At 41.8% G+C, this 19,446-nt stretch overlaps 1 protein-coding gene across 2 annotated transcripts in view; it reads left to right on the forward strand.

The window, feature by feature from the left end:
* Window positions 1–19,446, forward strand: part of LOC122423475 (basic proline-rich protein-like) — a 125,228-nt gene that overhangs the window by 36,203 nt on the left and 69,579 nt on the right. Inside the window, exon 1 of one of the 2 annotated variants that reach the window (XM_043440575.1) lies at window positions 355–427. The exons of the other annotated variant lie outside the window; for it this stretch is intronic. Coding sequence (XP_043296510.1) covers window positions 364–427 — 64 coding nt within the window. The 5' untranslated portion in view covers window positions 355–363. Of the gene's footprint in view, window positions 1–354; window positions 428–19,446 lie in introns of those variants that run through there. 2 annotated transcript variants of the gene reach the window in all.

Below are 19,446 nucleotides of genomic sequence, written 5' to 3' on the forward strand. Positions count from 1 at the left end.
AAGGTCAGAGATCACAGCCAAAACACACACAAATGACAAGTGGAAGGACAAAGAAAGGAATTCACCAAAAAACGGAGAATCAGACGATGACAGAGCCGTTCCAATATCTGTGCTGCCTGCTTGGACATTCTCCCTCAAAAGCTTTGCCCACGTCACATGTTGTACCTTTTACAAATGACACACTAATATCATTCTATCCACTCCATCCTGCTGGGATAAGTCCCAACTATAACTGTGTCTATCTGGTGACAAGATCTACCCAGTATAGAGCTCAAAGATACCATTGTTCTGGTCCCCTTTATAAAGAAGCTGCCTGGTTCCTCCCAGGACAGAGCTGAGAGCAAGTCGAGAGCTTCTTCCAAGATGCTGCTGATCCTGCTCTCAGTGGCCTTGCTGGCCCTGAGCTCAGCTCAAGGCTCAGTTTCTGGTAAGAATAAGGGGGGAGGGTGCTGAGACTCTGCTTGGGGCTTGGAGGATCACACTGCAGTGAGGAAGCTTGTAAAGAGGAGACATAAGTGAAAGATGTGGCTGCAGACTGCTTAAGACAAGAGGAAGGTCCTTCACCTCCTCTGTGATGTGAAGGCCTCAAACTTAGTACAACTGGAAACCAGCACAGAATTTTTAAACAGAGGAATGACAAATTGAGACTTATCTCTATGCTATGAAAGATGCAATGCAAAAAGGCAAGACTGGAACAGACAAGTTCCCTCATGAAGATGCTATGATAATTAAAGGAGGCAGTGGATTGAAGGTGGCCTTGCTAGGGGATGCCAGATGGATGGAGGAGGTGAAGCCCATTCAGAGCTATATCAGAGACTGAGACTAGGGTAATAAATCTCTCTATGTCTACCTAGAGATATGGAGATTCCAGGGCACAGTGGTCTCATTTTACTCCCAATCAGTTAATATTTCAGAATGTTTTGCCCAATATCAGCAGGATTATATCCACGTCTTTACTACTGGTCCTTTTACCCTGAGAAACCATGTTAATATAAGTAAAGTATTTCATAAATTAAAAGGGCAAAAGAACACTAAAACTTCACACTGAAATAGTCCAGCATTTAACTTAAATTAGCATGAGAGTTTGAGGGATCCTAGGAAGGACAAGGTCTCTCCTCTTTTGAGTTTCTGGTTGATTCTCAACACAGAAACAGGTCTGCCATGCTTTCATGTCTCCCTCCTTCTGCAACAGCATGAAGATGGCAGTCAAAAAGTTATAATATTTTAGAGTATACACAGAATGTGTCCCTTTTCCTGTAGAACATTGTGAGCCCTGAAGGATATAGGCTCATCTTCTGCTTCTTTTCCTAGAAAGCAGCAGTGAAGAGTCTCTGAGCACCGTATTAGGTAAGTCACAATTAATACTCCATCATCTTTCTTTTTTTCATCAACAACTTTTCAGTTCTCTGGTGTCCTGTTATCATCATTATCTTGTGAAGAGTTACAATCAGTGCTAGAAACACTAAAGATAAAGGCCATCCTTTCTAACCTTGAGGGACCATGAGTAAGGCCATAACATGAATAACATGATGTCTAACCTGGATGACACTGGATATGCTGCCTGTTCCCTCAGGCCAGAAACGATGGTTGAGAGATGACAACAAAGGGAAGGAGTCACGTTTCTGACTCCTGCAACTTACTGAGAGCCAATCACTCAACTATTGCCTTCTTCCTCAGTATTCCCTTTCAATATGTCGTTTAGTAAACCTGCAAAGAAGCTAGGTCTGGTTCATTTTTGCTCTCGTTTTCTGCTCAGATATGTCACAGTACCTAATTAAAATTTGCAACTTATTTAGTGACTCCTGTTGGGCCATCAAGTTGTCTCTCTCTCCCTCGCCCTCTCTCTCTCTGTCCCACTACTGCTCCACACAGTTTTAGACCCAGAGGGTTCCACATATACTCTCAACAGGCCATGCTTGAAGTCATAGTTGGCAGGTTATGTCAATGACCGAAAATATAACTGGCAAGCATAACTAACATGATTAATCCCTTTGCTTTACTTCTATCCTTGGAGACATCCTCTGGTGAGTCTAAGCTATCCAGCACCTTCTTTTACCAAATTGAAGTCGCTCTTTTACTCAAGAGTAAAGAACTAACTCATTTTCACTAGTATGTGGGTACTGCAAAAAGATGAAGTGTTTAGGAAGGAAGCTAGTACCTGAGAGTCGGTTCTGGAAGAAGAAACTGTCCAAAAAGTTTATCAGAGATCAAAATGAGAGGGGAGCTTTCCATCACCTACTTCCTCTCTCTTTAAACAAACTTAAATTCAAATTTAGGCGACTTCCCCAAACCACCTCCTGGAGGACCTGGAGGGCCACCACCTAGACCCCCTCCTAACGATGAAGATGAAGGTGAGGAACCTCCACCAGGGACACCTCCACCAGGACCACCTCCATCAGAACCACCTCCACCAGAACCACCTGCATCAGGACCACCTCCACCAGGACCACCTCCACCAGGGCCACCCCCACCAGGACCACCTCCATCAGGACCACCTCCACCAGGGCCACCCCCACCAGGACCACCTCCATCAGGACCACCTCCACCAGAACCACCTGTACCAGCACCACCCCCACCACCAGAGGAGCAACCTGAGCAGAGTCCAGACGAAGACTCACCATCCGAGTAATCTGAAAGTCATTGACAGTTATGATTCCAGCTCACTCTCCATCAGGGGCCCTAACTCTACAGGTCTCACACTTTAGTGAGTCACTGAATCAACAGAAAATATGTGAAAATTGCATAGTCCTGGACCCAAGTTCTAAAGGTGTCTATTCAGATAGTCTGAAATAAGGTAGCAAAACCTTATTATCATTACGAGCTATCCAAGATAATTCATTTTGAGAAACAAGGATCATACATTGCTTTATTCCCGATGACCACCTGTCCTAAAGTGGGTTGGTGATGAGGAAGTACAGCATGTTCTCCCTTGTCCTTTTCTCTCCTCCTTCTCCAGCTCAATGACCTCTCTTCTCAGGTTAGAACCTGACCAGGCCTCTCAGGTCCACGGTCCCTACTAAATGATACTTTAAGTTTAGGTTGCTAAATTTATCTAGCTAAAATATTTCCTTTTCAATTAGTATATGGTCAAGGTAAAAAAATAACTGAACAGAAAGGTATGAGGCTAACTCTTAAAGCCATCCACATTCTACCTTCCCACTTCCTTTCCCAAAGGCCACCACAGTTAACTCTTGAACATCCTCTTGGAAACACTTACGCCCTTAAACATAATTGTATTTTTTATCCACAAATGATGTCATATTTCTGTGGATTTATAGATTGACTATTTCCAATAACATAGTTCTTAAAAATATCTGTAGCAGTTCATAGAGTACTATGGGTCTGTTTAATCCTCATTTGTTTGCTTTTTAAGTTCTGCTATTCCATTGTCTGGCTGTGCCATTATTTCATTAACCAACCCTGTATCAATGGACATTTAGGCCAGTTTCAGTTTTTCACTAGTTAAAAATTAGTTTCAGTAACCATCTTTGTAAATATATATTTGAAGACTTTAAATAGCAACCAAGAGATAAACAACCTAAGAATAACCTTTTATATTGCAAGCAACAATTTAGAGCACATTATCTATTAGGTGCATAAAAATAACAGATCAAAAGAAATTTGGAAGGAAACAGGGGAGGGAAGAAGAAGAGAAGGGGAATGTGGGCTCTTAGCTACCTCCCTTCACTGTTATCTGCAAGGATTAGAAACCACCTGCCCACCTTATAAGAACCTTCTCTTTTGCTTTTCAGAGCATGAATATGAAGATACCAGTCCTTCAGAAAGCCATGACATTGGAAGAAGGCAGTCTGTCTTCAGTTCACCAATAAAATAATCAGCATCCAGTTTCTAAGTGTCACGTCTCATTCTGGGTGTTTGTGAGTCTGAAACAAGAGGGCCATGAACATCCAAGATCAGTTCTCACTGATGCTTCCAGCAGCCTTCCTCCTGGACTGTCTTCTTAGAAGACATTGTCTCTTTGTTCTTTGCTTGGGGACCAGAATGTGTATTTCCTTTCTACCTCCTGTTGCCTCCCCCTTCCACCTGACACCTTTATTCAGAAGCCAGGTGCCTCTCCTGTCCTTCCCTCATTTCTATAAGCACTAATGCAATGTTTTTATTATTTTCACACCTTTCTAACAATTTTAGGGAAATAAAGAAAATATTGCAAATGTGAAGAAGTGGCAAGAGCTGAGGGAATCCTTAAAATTTCCAAAAGAATTGATCCTGGTTTCTAGGAAAATAAACGTGATTCTAGGTCCCTATTCCCTCAAGCCCATTACCACATCCCCCTCTTTTAAATCATTTCTAGTTTTCTTTCTAGATCTCCCACCTTTCTATAACAAAATGTGAGTCAGTTTCATAAAGGAGATAACATGTTGTTTCTAAAAACCAGGAAAATGTGGGGTTCTTCAGACATGAGTTTATCTTATCTGCTTTTATTAGCTCTGGACTTTTAGAAAGCTACTTCAACTCACACAGCTTAGTTGCCCTATCCATATAGTGAGGATCATATTAACACCTATCCTAGGGCACAAACAATAGCAAATACCATACATAAATTCTAACAGAGGAACTTTCCTGGTTGTCCAGTGGCTAAAACTTTAATCTCTGAATGCAGGGGACCTGGTTCGATCTGTGGTCAGAAAACTAGATCCCACAGGCAGCAACTATAGATCTCCATACTGCAACTAAGACACAGCACAGACAAATAAATAAAAATAAATATTCCTTTTAAACACTGGCAAAGATTGCCTTCACCACTTCCTAATAATTATTATAGGGGAGGCTAGTACATGAGAAACTGTGAGAAATTAAATATTTCCCAAATTAAACTATTCATATTGCTTTCTCAGAAAGTCAAATTACAATATTTTCTGACAACGCCTCTTCCAAATTCAAAAAACAATGAAAAATGCTTTGCTTTCTGGTAGCACTTTCTGGTGTCTTTTCATCTGTGTGATACTATTTTTGATACTGACTCTGTCTTGGTACATGAACAACTTCCACTCACTTCCATTTCTTGCAAAGTTGGAAAATATTCCTGGGTTAAAAGACATTCTTACAGTGACCATTAACAAAATCAATATTTAAAAAGAAACCCGACATTAAGGTTGTTGAGATCAAGTGAAAAAAAAGAATGTTTTTATTCCATCAAAGGCTCCCCTACCTTGAAATTACATGGAATGAGAATTAGTCTAGGATTGAAAGAAGCCCATTCATGAGCATCTCTGGCAAAGACTGAGAAATCTTATGCACTAGAAAGAGGGGATCTTGGGAGCATTCCGTCAGAACAATATTCATCCTAAATCCAGATCTAGTCACTATACTTCTGTGAATGAATGATGAGTACGATTTTATTTTCTTACCTACAAGTTCAGACTATTATGTTAAACAGAAGTTAACTGAAAGAAACATTTCACTTAAACTGCTTCTTGAGTTATTCATTTTTAAATGTAATATAGAACTTCTCACAGTGGATTGTAGCTTTGGACTATATTTTTGATTCTGATTTTGGCATCTACTGAAAGTAATAGAACCTTAAGCTTTCTGTCAGCAAAATGATAAATAAGTTCTCTATTTTCAATAAAATAGAATGCATTTTATCATTTCATTTACATTTAACAAGTCTTTTTTGCCATATTTAGAAAAAAAAAATTGTCAAAAATACTGCTCCCCACCTTCCCGAAACACACACACTGGTGTAAGGTATTGTCAGAGGTTGCGGTATGGGCACCAGTGATCACAGCAGGCCTTGGAGGTTTGGCAGCACTGGGATCTAGTACCACAAGACTCCCTCCTGGACCACTCAGTTCAGTTCAGTCACTCAGTCGTTTCCGACTCTTTCCAACCCCATCAATTGCAGCACACCAGGCCTCCCTGTCCATCACCAACTCCTGGAGTTTACTCAAACTCATGCCCATTGAGTCGGTGATGCCATCCAGCCATCTCATCCTCTGTCATCCCCTCCTCCTCCTGCCCCCAATCCCTCCAAGCATCAGGGTTTTTTCCAATTAGTCAACTGTTCGCATGAGGTGGCCAAAGTACTGGAGTTTCAGCTTCAGCATCAGTCCTTCCAGGACTGATCTCCATTAGGATGGACTGGTTCGATCTCCTTGCAGTCCAAGGGACTCTCAAGAGTATTCTCCAACACCACAGTTCAAAAGCATCAATTTTTCAGTGCTCAGCTTTCTTCACAGTCCAACTCTCACATCCATACATGGCCACTGGAAAAACCATAGCCTTACCAGATGGACCTTTGTTGGCAAAGTAATGTCTCTGTTTTTTAATATGCTATCTAGGTTGGTCATAACTTACCTTCCAAGGAGTAAGTGTCTTTTAATTTCATGGCTCCAATCACCATCTGCAGCGATTTTGGAACCCAAAAAAATAAAGTCTGACACCTTGTCCACTGTCTCCCCATCTATTTCCCATTAGGTGATGGGACCAGACGCCATGATCTTAGTTTTCTGAATGTTAAGCTTTAAGCCAACTTTTTCACTCCCCTCTTTCACTTTCACCAAGAGGCTCTTTAGTTCCTCTTCACTCTCTGCCATAAGGGTGGTCTCATCTGCATATCTGAGGTTACTGATATTTCTCCTGGCAATCTTGATTCCAGCTTGTGCTTCTTCCAGCCCAGCGTTTCTCATGATGTACTCTGCATATAAGTTAAATAAGCAGGGTGACAATATACAGCCTTGACGTACTCCTTTTCCTATTTGGAACCAGTCTGTTGTTCCATGTCCAGTTCCAACTGTTGCTTCCTGACCTGCATACAGGTTTCTCAACAGGCAGGTCAGGTGGTCTGGTATTCCCATCTCTTTCACAATTTTCCACAGTTTATTGTGATCCACACAGTCGAAGGCTTTGGCATAGTCAATAAAGCAGAAATAGATGTTTTTCTAGAACTCTCTTGCTTTTTCAATGATTCAGCGGATATTGGCAATTTGATCTCTGGTTCCTCTGCCTTTTCTAAAACCAACTTGAACATCTGGAAGTTCACAGTTCATGTATTGCTAAAGCCTGGCTTGGAGAATTTTGAGCATTACTTTACTAGCGTGTGAGATGAGTGCAATATGCGGTAGTTTGAGCATTCTTTGGCATTGCCTTTCTTAGGGACTGGAATGAAAACGGACCTTTTCCAGTCCTGTGGCCACTGCTGAGGCTTCCAAATTTGCTGGCATATTGAGTGCAGCACTTTCACAGCATCATCTTTCAGGATTTGAAATAGCTCAACTGAAATTCCATCACATCCACTAGCTTTGTTCGTAGTGATGCTTTCTAAGACCCACTTGACTTCACATTCCAGGATGTCTGGCTCTAGGTGAGTGTTCACACCATTGTGATTATCTGGTTCATGAAAATCTTTTTTGTACAGTTCTTCTGTGTATTCTTGCCACCTCTTCTTAATATCTTCTGCTTCTGTTAGGTCCATACCATTTCTGTCCTTTATCGAACCCATCTTTGCCTGAAATGTTCCCTTGATATCTCTAATTTTCTTGAAGAGATCTCTAGTCTTTCCCATTCTGTTGTTTTCCTCTATTTCTTTGCATTGATCGCTGAGGAAGGCTTTCTTATCTCTTCTGGCTATTCTTTGGAACTCTGCATTCAAATGGGAATATCTTTCCTTTTCTCTTTTGCTTTTCACTTCTCTTCTTTTCGCAGCTATTTGTAAGGCCTCCTCAGATAACCATTTTGCCTTTTTGCATTTCTTTTCCATGGGGATGGTCTTGATCCCTGTCTCCTGTACAATGTCACAAACCTCCGTCCATAGTTCATCAGGCTCTCTGTCTATCAGATCTAGTCCCTTAAAACTATTTCTCACTTCCACTGTATAGTCATAAGGGATTTGATTTAGGTCATACCTGAATGGTCTAGTGGTTTTCCCTACTTTCTTCAATTTAAGTCTGAATTTGGCAATAAGGAGTTCATGATCTGAGCCACAGTCAGCTCCCAGTGGACCACTAGAGGAGGCTTAATCAGCAAGACCCCGTGGTGTCCCACCCTTAGTCCTCCTTTCAGTCCCACAGAGGCACTTCAAGTGATGCCAGTTTGCAGCTGGACTGGGATTCTGCAGTGTGGGTCTCAGTAGGCCAGCGTGCACCTTTGCAGTCAAGGCCAGGAAAAAGTTGCACTGCCTCAGGCTCATCTGTCTGCAGAAGAGGTGCGGGACTCTGAAACTATGAGGAATCCACTTCGCATCACCCCCACCCCCACCATTGGTGGGTCCTCTCATGAAACAGGCACTGGGACTGCCAGCAGACAGTCAGGGTTTGAGAGGACCCAGACCGGCCCACACTCTGAGGAAAGGGTAGGAGACTGAGGGCAGGTGGGGGTCCGCAGTCCACCTTTCACACACCACCTCCAGGTGGGAAGGAGAGGCCAGGGACCCAAGGACAGAAGGAGAGCCACCTGCCTCCCCATATCCATCACTCCTGTGCGGGGGCCTAAGCCCAGCCCAGAGGGTGCGACATCACCACATCCAGCACTTCTGCAAGTCTTAATAAGACCTTTGTCAATTGTGCATGTTCTACCCAGCACTGACTTTCAGGTAGTGTTCCTACTGAAAATGGCATAAAGCAGACAGAACCAATTTAATCCAGGTTAGAAGAAAATAAGGTGGAATGTCACCTTTCTCACCCCCAGACAGCCTCCAGTCATGGACCTAACACCTCTAATACTTTGATCTGTGACAGAGAAACAGGCTCCAATAGGAGCTGAATGTGATTCTTATTTCAGCCAGTCTTCCAGCCTCGGGAATTCAAATTTAGAGGTTATGACAGGACCTTCGATTGTTTCACAAACTATGTGCTGCTCTCTTATTGAGGGAACTTCAAAACTCCACTTTTTAGAAATGTTTCAGATGTGTTCCACTTTGAGTACCTTTTTTTCCACCAAGATTGTTTTAGTTCCAAGGGCAAGAAACGCAACTAATTGGCTCATGTGGAAAAGAAAAAATGGAATATGCAAATAAAAGGGACATCAAAGATGAGTGGATTCAAAGGCTCAATATTTTTAAAAGACTTTAATAAATCAGTCTTCCCATACAAATGACTAACAAATACATGAAAAGATGCTCAACATCACTCATTATCAGACAAATGCAAGTAGTACAGCTACTATGGAGAACAGTGGAAATAGAACTGCCACATGACCCAGCAATCCCACTGCTGGGCATACACACTGAGGAAGCCGGAATTGAAGGAGACACGTGTACCCCAATGTTCATCACAGCACTGTTTACAATAGCCAGGATATGGAAGCAACCTAGATGTCCATCAGCAGATGAATGGATAAGAAAGCTGTGGTACATATACACAATGGAATATTACTCAGTTATTAAAAAGAATGTATTTGAATCAGTTCTAATGAGGAGGGTGAAACTGCAGCCTATTATACAGAGCGAAGTAAGTCAGAAAGAAAAAGAACAATACAGTATATTAATGCATATATATGGAATTTAGAAAGATGGTGATGATGACCCTACATGTGAGACAGCAAAAGGGACACAGATGTAAAGAACAGACTGTTGGACTCTGTGGGAGAAGGCGAGGGTGGGGTGATTTGAGAGCGTAGCATTGAAGACCCAGCACAACCAACATAAATAAATAAAATTAATTCTAAAAATAAAAAAAAGAAACATGTATATTATCATATGTGATCCCCAGTCCAGGTTCGATGCATGAGGCAGGGTGCTCAGGGCTGGTGCACTGGGATGACCCTGAGGGATGGGATGGAGAGGGAGGTAGGAGGGAGGGTCAGGATGGAGAACACATGTACACCCATGGCTGATTCAAGTGAATGTATGCAAAAACCACCACAATATTGTAAAGTAATTAGCCTCCAATTAAAATAAAAAATAATAATAATTAATCAGTCTTCCCAAGTGACATAACCTTCTCCACCAGACATATCAACAGCTGAGTGTCATTCTCTCTTTGGCCCAATCACTTCATTTTTTGTGGAGCTATTACTAATTGCCCCCCGCTCTTCCCCAATAGCATATTGGACACCTGCCGACATAGGGGCCTTCTTTCACTGTCATATCTTTTTGAGTTTTCATACTACTCATGAGGTTCTCCAGTCAAGAACACAGGAGCGGTTTGCCTTTTGCGTCTCAGGTGGACCACATTTTGTCAGAACTCTCCCCTATGACCCATCTGTCTTGGGTGTCCCTACATGGCATGGCTCAAACCTTCATTAAGTTATACAAGCCCCTTTGCCACAACAAAGCTGTGATCCATGGAGGGGATCAGCTGAAGATGTGTCTGCTAGTGAAAATAAACTCCAATGCAGTAAAGAATAATACTGATAGAAACTTGGAATGTTATGTCCATAAATCAAGGTAAATTGGACATTGTCAAGAAAGAGATGGCAAGACAGAACACAAACATCTTAGGAATCAGTGAACAAAACTGGACAGCAATAGTGAAGTGAAGTGAATTCACTCAGTTCTGTCCAACTCTTTGTGACCCCATGGACTATAGCCCACCAGGATCCTCTGTCCATGGAATTTTCCAGGCAAGAATACTGGAGTGGGTTGCCATTTCCTTCTCCAGAGGATCTTCCAGACCCAGGGATTGAACCTGGGTCTCCCACATTGTAGGCAGACGCTTTACCATCTGAGCCACCAAGGAAACTGGACAGGAATGGGTGAATTTAATTCAGATGCGTATTACATCTACTGCTACATTATATCCTGGTGGCTCAGCTGGTAAAGAATCCATCTGCAATTCAGGAGATCTGGGTTCAGTCCCTGGGTTGGGAAGATATCCTGGAGAAGGGATAGGCTTCTCTCTTTCACTCCAATATTCTGACCTGGAGAATTCCATCAACTGTGTATAGTGCATGGATTCACAAAGAGTCGGACACAACTGAGCAACTTTCACTTCACAGTATATGTACTGCTGTGGGCAAGAATCCCTTAGAAGAAACAGAGTGGCTCCCATAGTGAAAAAGAAGTCAGAAATGAAGTACTTCGGTGGAATGTTAAAAAGGACAGAATAATCTTGGTTCATCTCCAAGGCAAACCATTCAACATCGCAATAATCCAAGTCTTTGCCCCAACCAAAGAAGCTAAGTTGACTAGCTCAATGAAGACCTATAATACTTTCTAGAACTAACACAAAAAGAAAATGTCCTTTTCATCATAGGGGATTGGAATGCAAAAATGGGAAGTCAAGAGATATCTGGAATAACAGGCAGGTTTGACCTTGGAATGCAAAACGAAGCAGGGCAAAGGCCAACAGAGTTTTGTCATCAGAACCCGCTGGTCACGGCAAACACCCTCTTCCAACAACACAAGAGACGACTCTACACATGGTCATCATCAAGTAGTCAATACCAAAGTCAGACTGATTATGTTCTTGGCAGCTGAAGAGTGAGACCCTCTATACTGTCAGCAGAAACAAGACCAGGAGCTGACTGTGGCTCAGATCATGAACTCCTTATTGCAAATTTCAGGCTAAACTTGAAGAAAGAAGGGAAAACGACTAGGCCATTCAGGTATGATCTAAATCGAATCCTGTATGATTATGCAGTGGAAATGACAATTAGATTCAAGGCATTTGGTCTGATAGATAAAGTGCCAGAACTGTGGACAGAGGTACATAACATTGTATATGAGGCAATGACAGAAACCATGCTAAAGAAAGGCTTTACAATGAAAAAATATCCTGAACAAAGTTAAAGATACTCAAGGACTGATACAATATATAAAGAAAACAAACAATAAAACTACAAAATAACCAACATGAGTATGGATAAGTATGAAATCAGACCATGCACTCTGGCTGCTATAAGAGACTGCCAGGGTGATTCCCAATGGTGCTTGGTTCCTGGTCATTGTATCAAGTCTACAGCTTTGTTCTGAAATTTATTGGATCAGCCAAGACTAGGCAGAAAGGCTAAGGGTGATAGTTCTGCTGGTGTCTGGGTATATGCTGCTTTATTTGTAGTCTTTTTGAAAACTCTGAGATGGATCATAGCCTATTCTTATGAGATGTGCGTGTCTTTAATCCACGTTGGCCTCTACACTCATACAGCCATCTCAGCCTGACTTGTGAACTGCTGAAACCTGGAGCAAGCAGTAGATCATTCAGAAATTCTGATGCTCACTGTTCAGGCTCTTCATCCATAACCAGGAACACACTGCAGAGGCTGTGGGGACTCCAGACACTGAACCTCCACTGTGGAGTGCGAACCATTCCATGAGGTATTCTGATGGTCTTCCCTCTCTATTCTTAGAGAAGATTTGTCTGATATGACTCATCCAAATTCCTTGATTTATACACTACACCGCAGTACTTCTTTTATGAGATACATGCAAGTTTGTTATAGCAAAGTAGGGCATCTGGGGAGGGAAAAAAATGAGCAATAATTTAAAAAGGGAAATGGAACATAGTGGGCTCAAAGAAATGGGGACCCGGAAACACATTCATTTTCTTAGCAAGGGGATCAATTATTTTGGAGTTTCATTTTTGTTTGTTTTTCTTTAATTTTTATTTTATATTGCAGCAGAGTTAGTTTCACTCTCCTCTTATTTTTCACTCTCACTCTGTCACTGAAGAGAGTGAAAAAGCTGGTTTAAAACTCAACATTCAGAAAACTAAGATCACTGTATTTGGTACCATGAATTCATAGCAAATAGACAAGAGAACAATGGAAACGGTAAGAGACTTTATTTTGGGTGGCTCCAAAATCACTTCAGACGGTGTCTGCAACCATGAAATTAAAAGATGCTTCCTCCTTGGAAGAAAAGTTATGGCCAAACTAGACAGCATATTGAAAAGCAGAGACATTAGTTGACTAACAAAAGTCTGTCTAGTCAAATCTATGGTTTTTCCAGTAGTCATATATGGATGTGAGTTGTACTATAAAGAAAGCTGAGCACTGAAGAATTGATGCTTTTGAACTGTGGTATTGGAGAAGACTCTTGAGAGTCCCTTGCACTGCAAGGGAATCCAAACAGTCAATCCTAAAGGAAATCAGTCCTGAATATTCATGGAAAGGACTGATGCTGAAGCTGAAACTCCAATACTTTGGAAACATGATGCAAAGAACAGACTCATTGGAGAAGACCCTGATGCTGGAAAACATTGAAGGCAGGAAGTAAAGGGGAAAACAAAGGATGAGATGGTTGGATGGCATCTCGAAGTGATGGACATGAGCTTGACTAGACTCCGGGAGATGGTGATGAACAGGGAAGCCTGGCATGCTGCAGTCCATGGGATCACAAAGAGTCAGACACCACTGAGCAACTGAACTGAACTGATAGTTGATTTACAAGGCTCCATCACTTTCATGTCTACAGCAATGTTATTCACATATACATACACAAATGTCTAATCTTTTTCAGATTCTTTTCTCATACAGATTATTGCAGATTATTGAATCAAGTTCCCTGTAGGTCCTTGTTGATTATCAATCTTCTATATTGTATATATAGTATTGTTTATATGCTAATTTCAATGTCTGATTTATCCCTCCACTTCCAACTTTCCGTTTTGGTAACCACAAGTTTGTTTTCCAAGTCAATACAACTATTTCTGTCTTGCAAATAAGTTCATTTATATCATTTTTAAAGTTCCACAAGTGATATCATATGATATTTGTCATTCTCCATCTGACTTACTCAGTATGATAATCGCTAGTTTCATCCCTCTTGCTGCAAATGGCATCTACTATATTTTATGCCTGAGTAATATTCCACCATTAGAGGTAGCACATCTTTATCCACTCATCTCTTAATGGACACTTAGTTTGTTTCCATTTCTTGGGTATTGTAAATAGTGCTGCAGTGAATTTTGGTGTGCATGTATATTTCTGAATTGTGATTTTCTCCAGATATAGGACTGCTGGATCATTTGGTAGCTCTGTTTTTAGTTTTATAAGGAACCTCTGCACTGTCATCCATAGTGGCCATGCCAGTTTACATTCCCACCACTGGTATTTGAGGGTTCCCTTCTCTGCAAACCCTCTCCAGCATTTATTATTTGTAGACATTTTGATGATAGCCATTAGGGCTAATGTGAGGTGATACCTCACTCTTGTTTTGCTTTGCATTTCTCCACTAATTAAAGATGTAGAGGTCAAACTTTAGAAGTATCCAGGCCTCCCCAGAGTGAGGTAGACTCTTGCTAGCCTCTCCAGCATTTACTGTTGGTATTTTAGGGATTTCCTCATTCTGCAACTTCTTCACATTTGCATTATTTTCCATGTTCACTATAATTACTAGAATCTCAGAAAAGCTGTGAAAAAAATTGCATTGTTGATATAGAATGCAGGGAAGGAGAAAAACAATGGAGGTATGTCACCTGACAACTTGTTTGTGAATAAAGGTGTCAGAAGAATGAGGAGGCAATAGCAGGTAGAAAAATAGAGATCTAGCCCTGTCCCCAAGTAAGGAACAAAAGGAAAATGTTTTCCAGGAAAGTGGCCACAGAGAAGGCCTGTTGGAAGCATCAATGAAAGGGGTCTTGGATGCTCCTATGCTGGGTTCATGGCCCTCAAATTTCAGATTCACCCAGAATGAGAAATGGCACTTAGAAACTGGATGCTGATATTTTATTGGTAGGTTGAAGATAAACTGACTTGCTTCGGTGTCCTGGCTTTCTGAAAGACTGGTATCTTCTTATTCATTTTCTGAAAAACAAAAAAGGAAGATCAGACAGGATTGGCCAGGGTTTTTTAATCCCTGCTATTAACTGCAGGGAAGTAGGTGAGAGCTCAACATTTCTCCTCTTCTTCCTCATTCCCCTCTTTCATTCAGAATTTCTTTATGGTTTATATGTACCTACAGATAACAGGTTCTAAATTCTTGCTTGTAAGATGAATAAAAAGATTCTTCTGAGATTGTCTCTTAACTATAGTGTTCAAATATGTATTTACAAGGATGGTACCTACAATATACCCTATAATAACACAAAGGAAAAACCAGCTTATATGTTCATTCATGCAGGCTGGTTAATCATGGCATAGCGAAACGCTGGATATATACAATGGTAAAAACAAAACAACAACAAAAATAAGATCAAATAGATCCACATAGATCTATGAGCTAAAATGGAAGTTTTCAAAGAATTATGTTATTTGAAATGAACAGCATGAGATCAACATAGAAAATATGATATCATTCATGCGTTGAAAAGACTGTGTGTGTGTGTGTGTGTTCCTCAGTTGAATCTGACTCTGTGACCACACGGATTGTGGTCTGCCAGGCTCCACGGTCCATGGGATTTTTTTCCCATTAAGAATACTGGGGTGGGTTGCCATTTCCTACTCCAGACGATCTTCCTGACCCAGGGATTGAACCCGCATCTCCTGTGTCTCCTGCATTGCAGGTGGATTCTTTACTGCTGAGCCACCTGGGAAGCCTGTTCTTGCATGTTAATTGGCTTCATTTATGTCAAACTCATTGAGACCCTTTGTACTATAGCCTTCCAGGCGCCTCGGTCCATGGGGATTCTCCAGGCAAGAATACTGGAGTGGGTTGCAATGCCGTCCTCCAGGAGATCTTCCTGACCCCGGGATCGAACCTGCATCTCCTGCAACTCCTGCATTGCAGGCAGATTCCATATCACTGAGCCACCGGGGAAGCACCATGTATATTTGGGCTTCCCCAGTGTCTCAGCACAAAGGTGAGTATGGAGAGAGTAACAGGGAAACAGATGTTACCATGTGTAAAATAGATCTGGCTTCCCTGGTGGCGCAGATGGTAAAAATCAGCCTGCAATGCCGGAGACCCAAGTTCAATTCCTGGATCAGGAAGGTCCCCTGGAGAAGGGAATGCCCACCCACTCTAATATTCTTGCCTGGAAAATTCCACAATCCCATGGAGAGAGGAGCCTGGCGGGCTACAGTCTATAAGGTCACAAAGAGTCAGACACGACTGAACAACTAACACTTTCACTTTCGTGTAAAATCAATAGTCAGTGGAAATTTGCTCTATGGTTCACGGAACTCAAACTGGTGCTCAGTAACAACCAAGATGGGTGCGATGGGGAGAGAGGTGGGAGGGATGTTCAAGTGGGAGGGCACATAGGTAAACCTATAACTGATTTATGTTGATGTTTGGGAGAAACCAACAAAATACTGTAAAGCAATTATCCTCCAATTAAAAATAAGTTAACTGAAACAATCATCCTGCAAAGCAGAAAATGTGGGTTCAGTCCCTGAGGGGGAAGATCCCATGAAGACGGGCTTTCCTGGTGACTCAGATGGTAAAGAATTCACCTGCAATGCAGGAGACCTGGGTTCGATCCCTGATTTGGGAAGATATCCCGGAGAAGGGCATGACAACCCACTCCAGTATTCTTCCTGAAGAACCCCCATAGACAGATGAGCCATGGGCTACAGTCCACAGGATCACAAAGAGTCGGACACGACTGAGCAACTAAGCAGATGTGCACGTGGAGAAGGAAATGGCTACCCACCCCAATATTCTTTCCTGGGACATCCCATGAACAGAGAAGCCTGGTGGGCTACAGTCCAAAGGGTTGCAAGAATCGGACATGACTTAGCAACTAAACAACAAGGTACAAATGTTTTCAAGAGGATGTCCAAAGAAGCTAACTGTGGTGGATTTGGGGTAAGGAACAGGAGAGGTAGGATATGATAAGCCTTTAAGCGTTAGTCTCATACTTTCTGTTTATTTTTTACTAACTTGAGCCTTTATAAGCAATATTTTAAAACTACATAACTTAGCAGTAAAATTTTTCAGTATCATTCATCAGGGACACTGGGCCTAGGAGGTCTCAGTTCAGTTCAGTCACTCAGTCGTGTCCGACTCTTTGTGACCCCATGAACCGCAGCATGCCAGGCCTCCCTGTCCCTCTGAGAGGTCTAGTCAGGTGGAAACTTGAAATGGGAAATCAATGAACCTGAGGAGGAAGAGAGGAGAGGATCACAAGGCACCAATCACTCTATTTCCTCATTACCAAACAGCTTTAAGACAAGTAGTAATCATTAGGGAAATGGCAGTTTGTGGTCCATGTTTCTCAAAATCAGAATCAACTTGGATACCATGTTAAAAATACACAGTTGTTGTTGTTGTCCAGTCTCTCAATCATGTCCAAATATTTGTGACCCCATGAACCGCAGCATGCCAGGCTTTCCTGTCCTTCACTATCTCACAGAGCATGCTCAAACTCATGTCCATTGAGTCACTGATGCCATCCAACCATCTTGCCCTTGTTTCCCCCCTCTCCTGCTTCAATCTTTCCAGGGTCTTTTCTAATGAATCTGCCCTTCACAACAGCTGGCCAAAGTATTGGAGCTTCAACTTCAGCATCAGCCCTTCCAATGAATACTCAGGTTTGAGTTCCTTTAGGATTCTTTGGTTTGATCTCCTTGCAGTCCAAAGGCCTCTCAAGAATCTTCTCCGACATGTCCGCTCAAAAGTACCAATTCTCACCATTCAGCCTTCTTTACTTTCCAAATATCACATGTACACATAACTATTGGAAAAGTCATAGCTTTGACTAGATGAAACTTTGTCAGCAAAGTAATCCCTGTTTTTATAATTTTTCATAGCTTTTCTTCCAAGGAGCAAGTGTTTTTTAACTTCATGACTGTAGTCACAATCTGCAGTGATTTTGGAGCAGAGGAAAATGAAGTCTGTCACTGTTTCCATTCTTTCCCCATCTATTTGCCATAAAGTGATGGGACCAGATGCTGTGATCTTCATTGCATCATGGCTGTCTGAGGAGGCCTTGCAAACAGCTGAGAAAATAAGAGAAGCAAAAGGCAAAGAAGAAAGGGAAAGATATACCCATGAATGCTGAGTTCCAAAAAACAACAGGGAGAGATAAGAAAGCCTTCCTAAATGAACAATGCAAAGAAACAAAGGAAAATAATAAAATGGGAAAGATGAGCGATCTCAACAAAATTAGAGATACAAGGGAACATTTCATGCAAAGATGGGTGCAATAAATGACAGAAATGGTATGGACCTAACATTAGCACAAGATATTAAGAAGAGGCGGCAAGAATACACAGAAGAACTAAACAGAAAAAATCTTCATGACCCAAATAACCACAATGGTGTGATCACTCACCTAGAGCCACACATCGTGGAGTGTGAAGTCAAGTGGGCCTTGGAAAGCATCACTGAGAACAAAGCAGGTGGAGATGATGGAATTAAGGCTGAGCTATTTCAAATCCTAAAAGACGATGCTGTCAAAGTGCTGCACTCAATATGCCAGCAAATCTGGAAAACTCAGCAGTGGCCACAGGACTGGAAAAGGTCAGTTTTCATTCCAATCCCAAGAAAGGCAATGCCAAAGAACGCTCAACCTACCACACAATTGCACATATCTCACATGCTAGCAAAGTAATGCTCAAATTTCTCCAAGCAAGGCTTCAACAATACATGAACAATGAACTTCCAGATGTTCAAGCTAGATTTAGAAAAGACAGAGGGACCAGAGATCAAATTAGCACTTCCATTGGATCATAGAAAAGGCAAGAGAATTTTTTTTTAAAAATTTACTTTTTCATCATTGACTATGCTTAAGCCTTTGACTGTGTGGAGCACAACAAACTGTGGAAAATTCTTCAAAAGACGGTAATTCCAGACCACCTTACCTGTCTCCTGAAACACCTGTACTCAGGTCAAGATGCAACAGTTAGAAATAGACATGGAATAATAGACTGCTTACAACTTGGGAAAGGAATACCTCAAGGCATCAGTGATTCACTAACCACTGAATCATTTTGATTCTCAAAAATGTTTGAGACCTGTATGGATTAGTGACCTTGAATTATACCTGTTATTAAATTTCCAGATTGCTGGGTTTGTGGGCCTTGTGGAGTCTTTGTGAGCTATCCCCTCCAGATAGGGGTCGCTAATCCTTCCCAGGAGGAGGTGGGGGAGAATGGCAATTACAAGGACATCTTGATGGGAGTGGTCCCCGCTGAGGTTCATCATCTGGTTGTGGTCCCTGATGAGGTTGATCTTCTTGTGGAGGTGGTGTCTGCTGAGGTTCAACATCTAGGTTTTCACCACTAGCAGGGGATCCAAGTGGTGATGCTCTAGGTCCCTCAAGATTCTCTGAAACTGCTCAGAAAATCCCTGGTTTTGGTTCTCTACATGGCACAAGAATAGAAGAATTAAGTGATGGAAGACTCCCACCTCATTTTCATCTCTTACCAGAGATGACCTTATCAGACAGTCACTTTCTCCCAGGACCTGCTTATTATCTGTCAACTTCCCTCTTACCTCAGCTTCATTTTGAAGTATTCAACCATATACTGGTGATATTGTAGTTCTTTGATCCTGAGACAAACATGTGTCTTCAATTTGGATAGAAAGACAGTGATGTATACATTAGAATATTCAGAGGATGCTTCCATAGACAGAAGAAAAGCAAAGGGATTGTCCATGTCAGTTATGTTGCCAGTTTTATTTGGGGTCACTGACATAACCTGAAAACTGTGACTCCAAGT

The sequence above is a fragment of the Cervus canadensis genome, chromosome 21 (assembly GCF_019320065.1).
Source record: "Cervus canadensis isolate Bull #8, Minnesota chromosome 21, ASM1932006v1, whole genome shotgun sequence".
In the NCBI taxonomy this organism is placed as follows: Eukaryota; Metazoa; Chordata; class Mammalia; order Artiodactyla; family Cervidae; genus Cervus; species Cervus canadensis.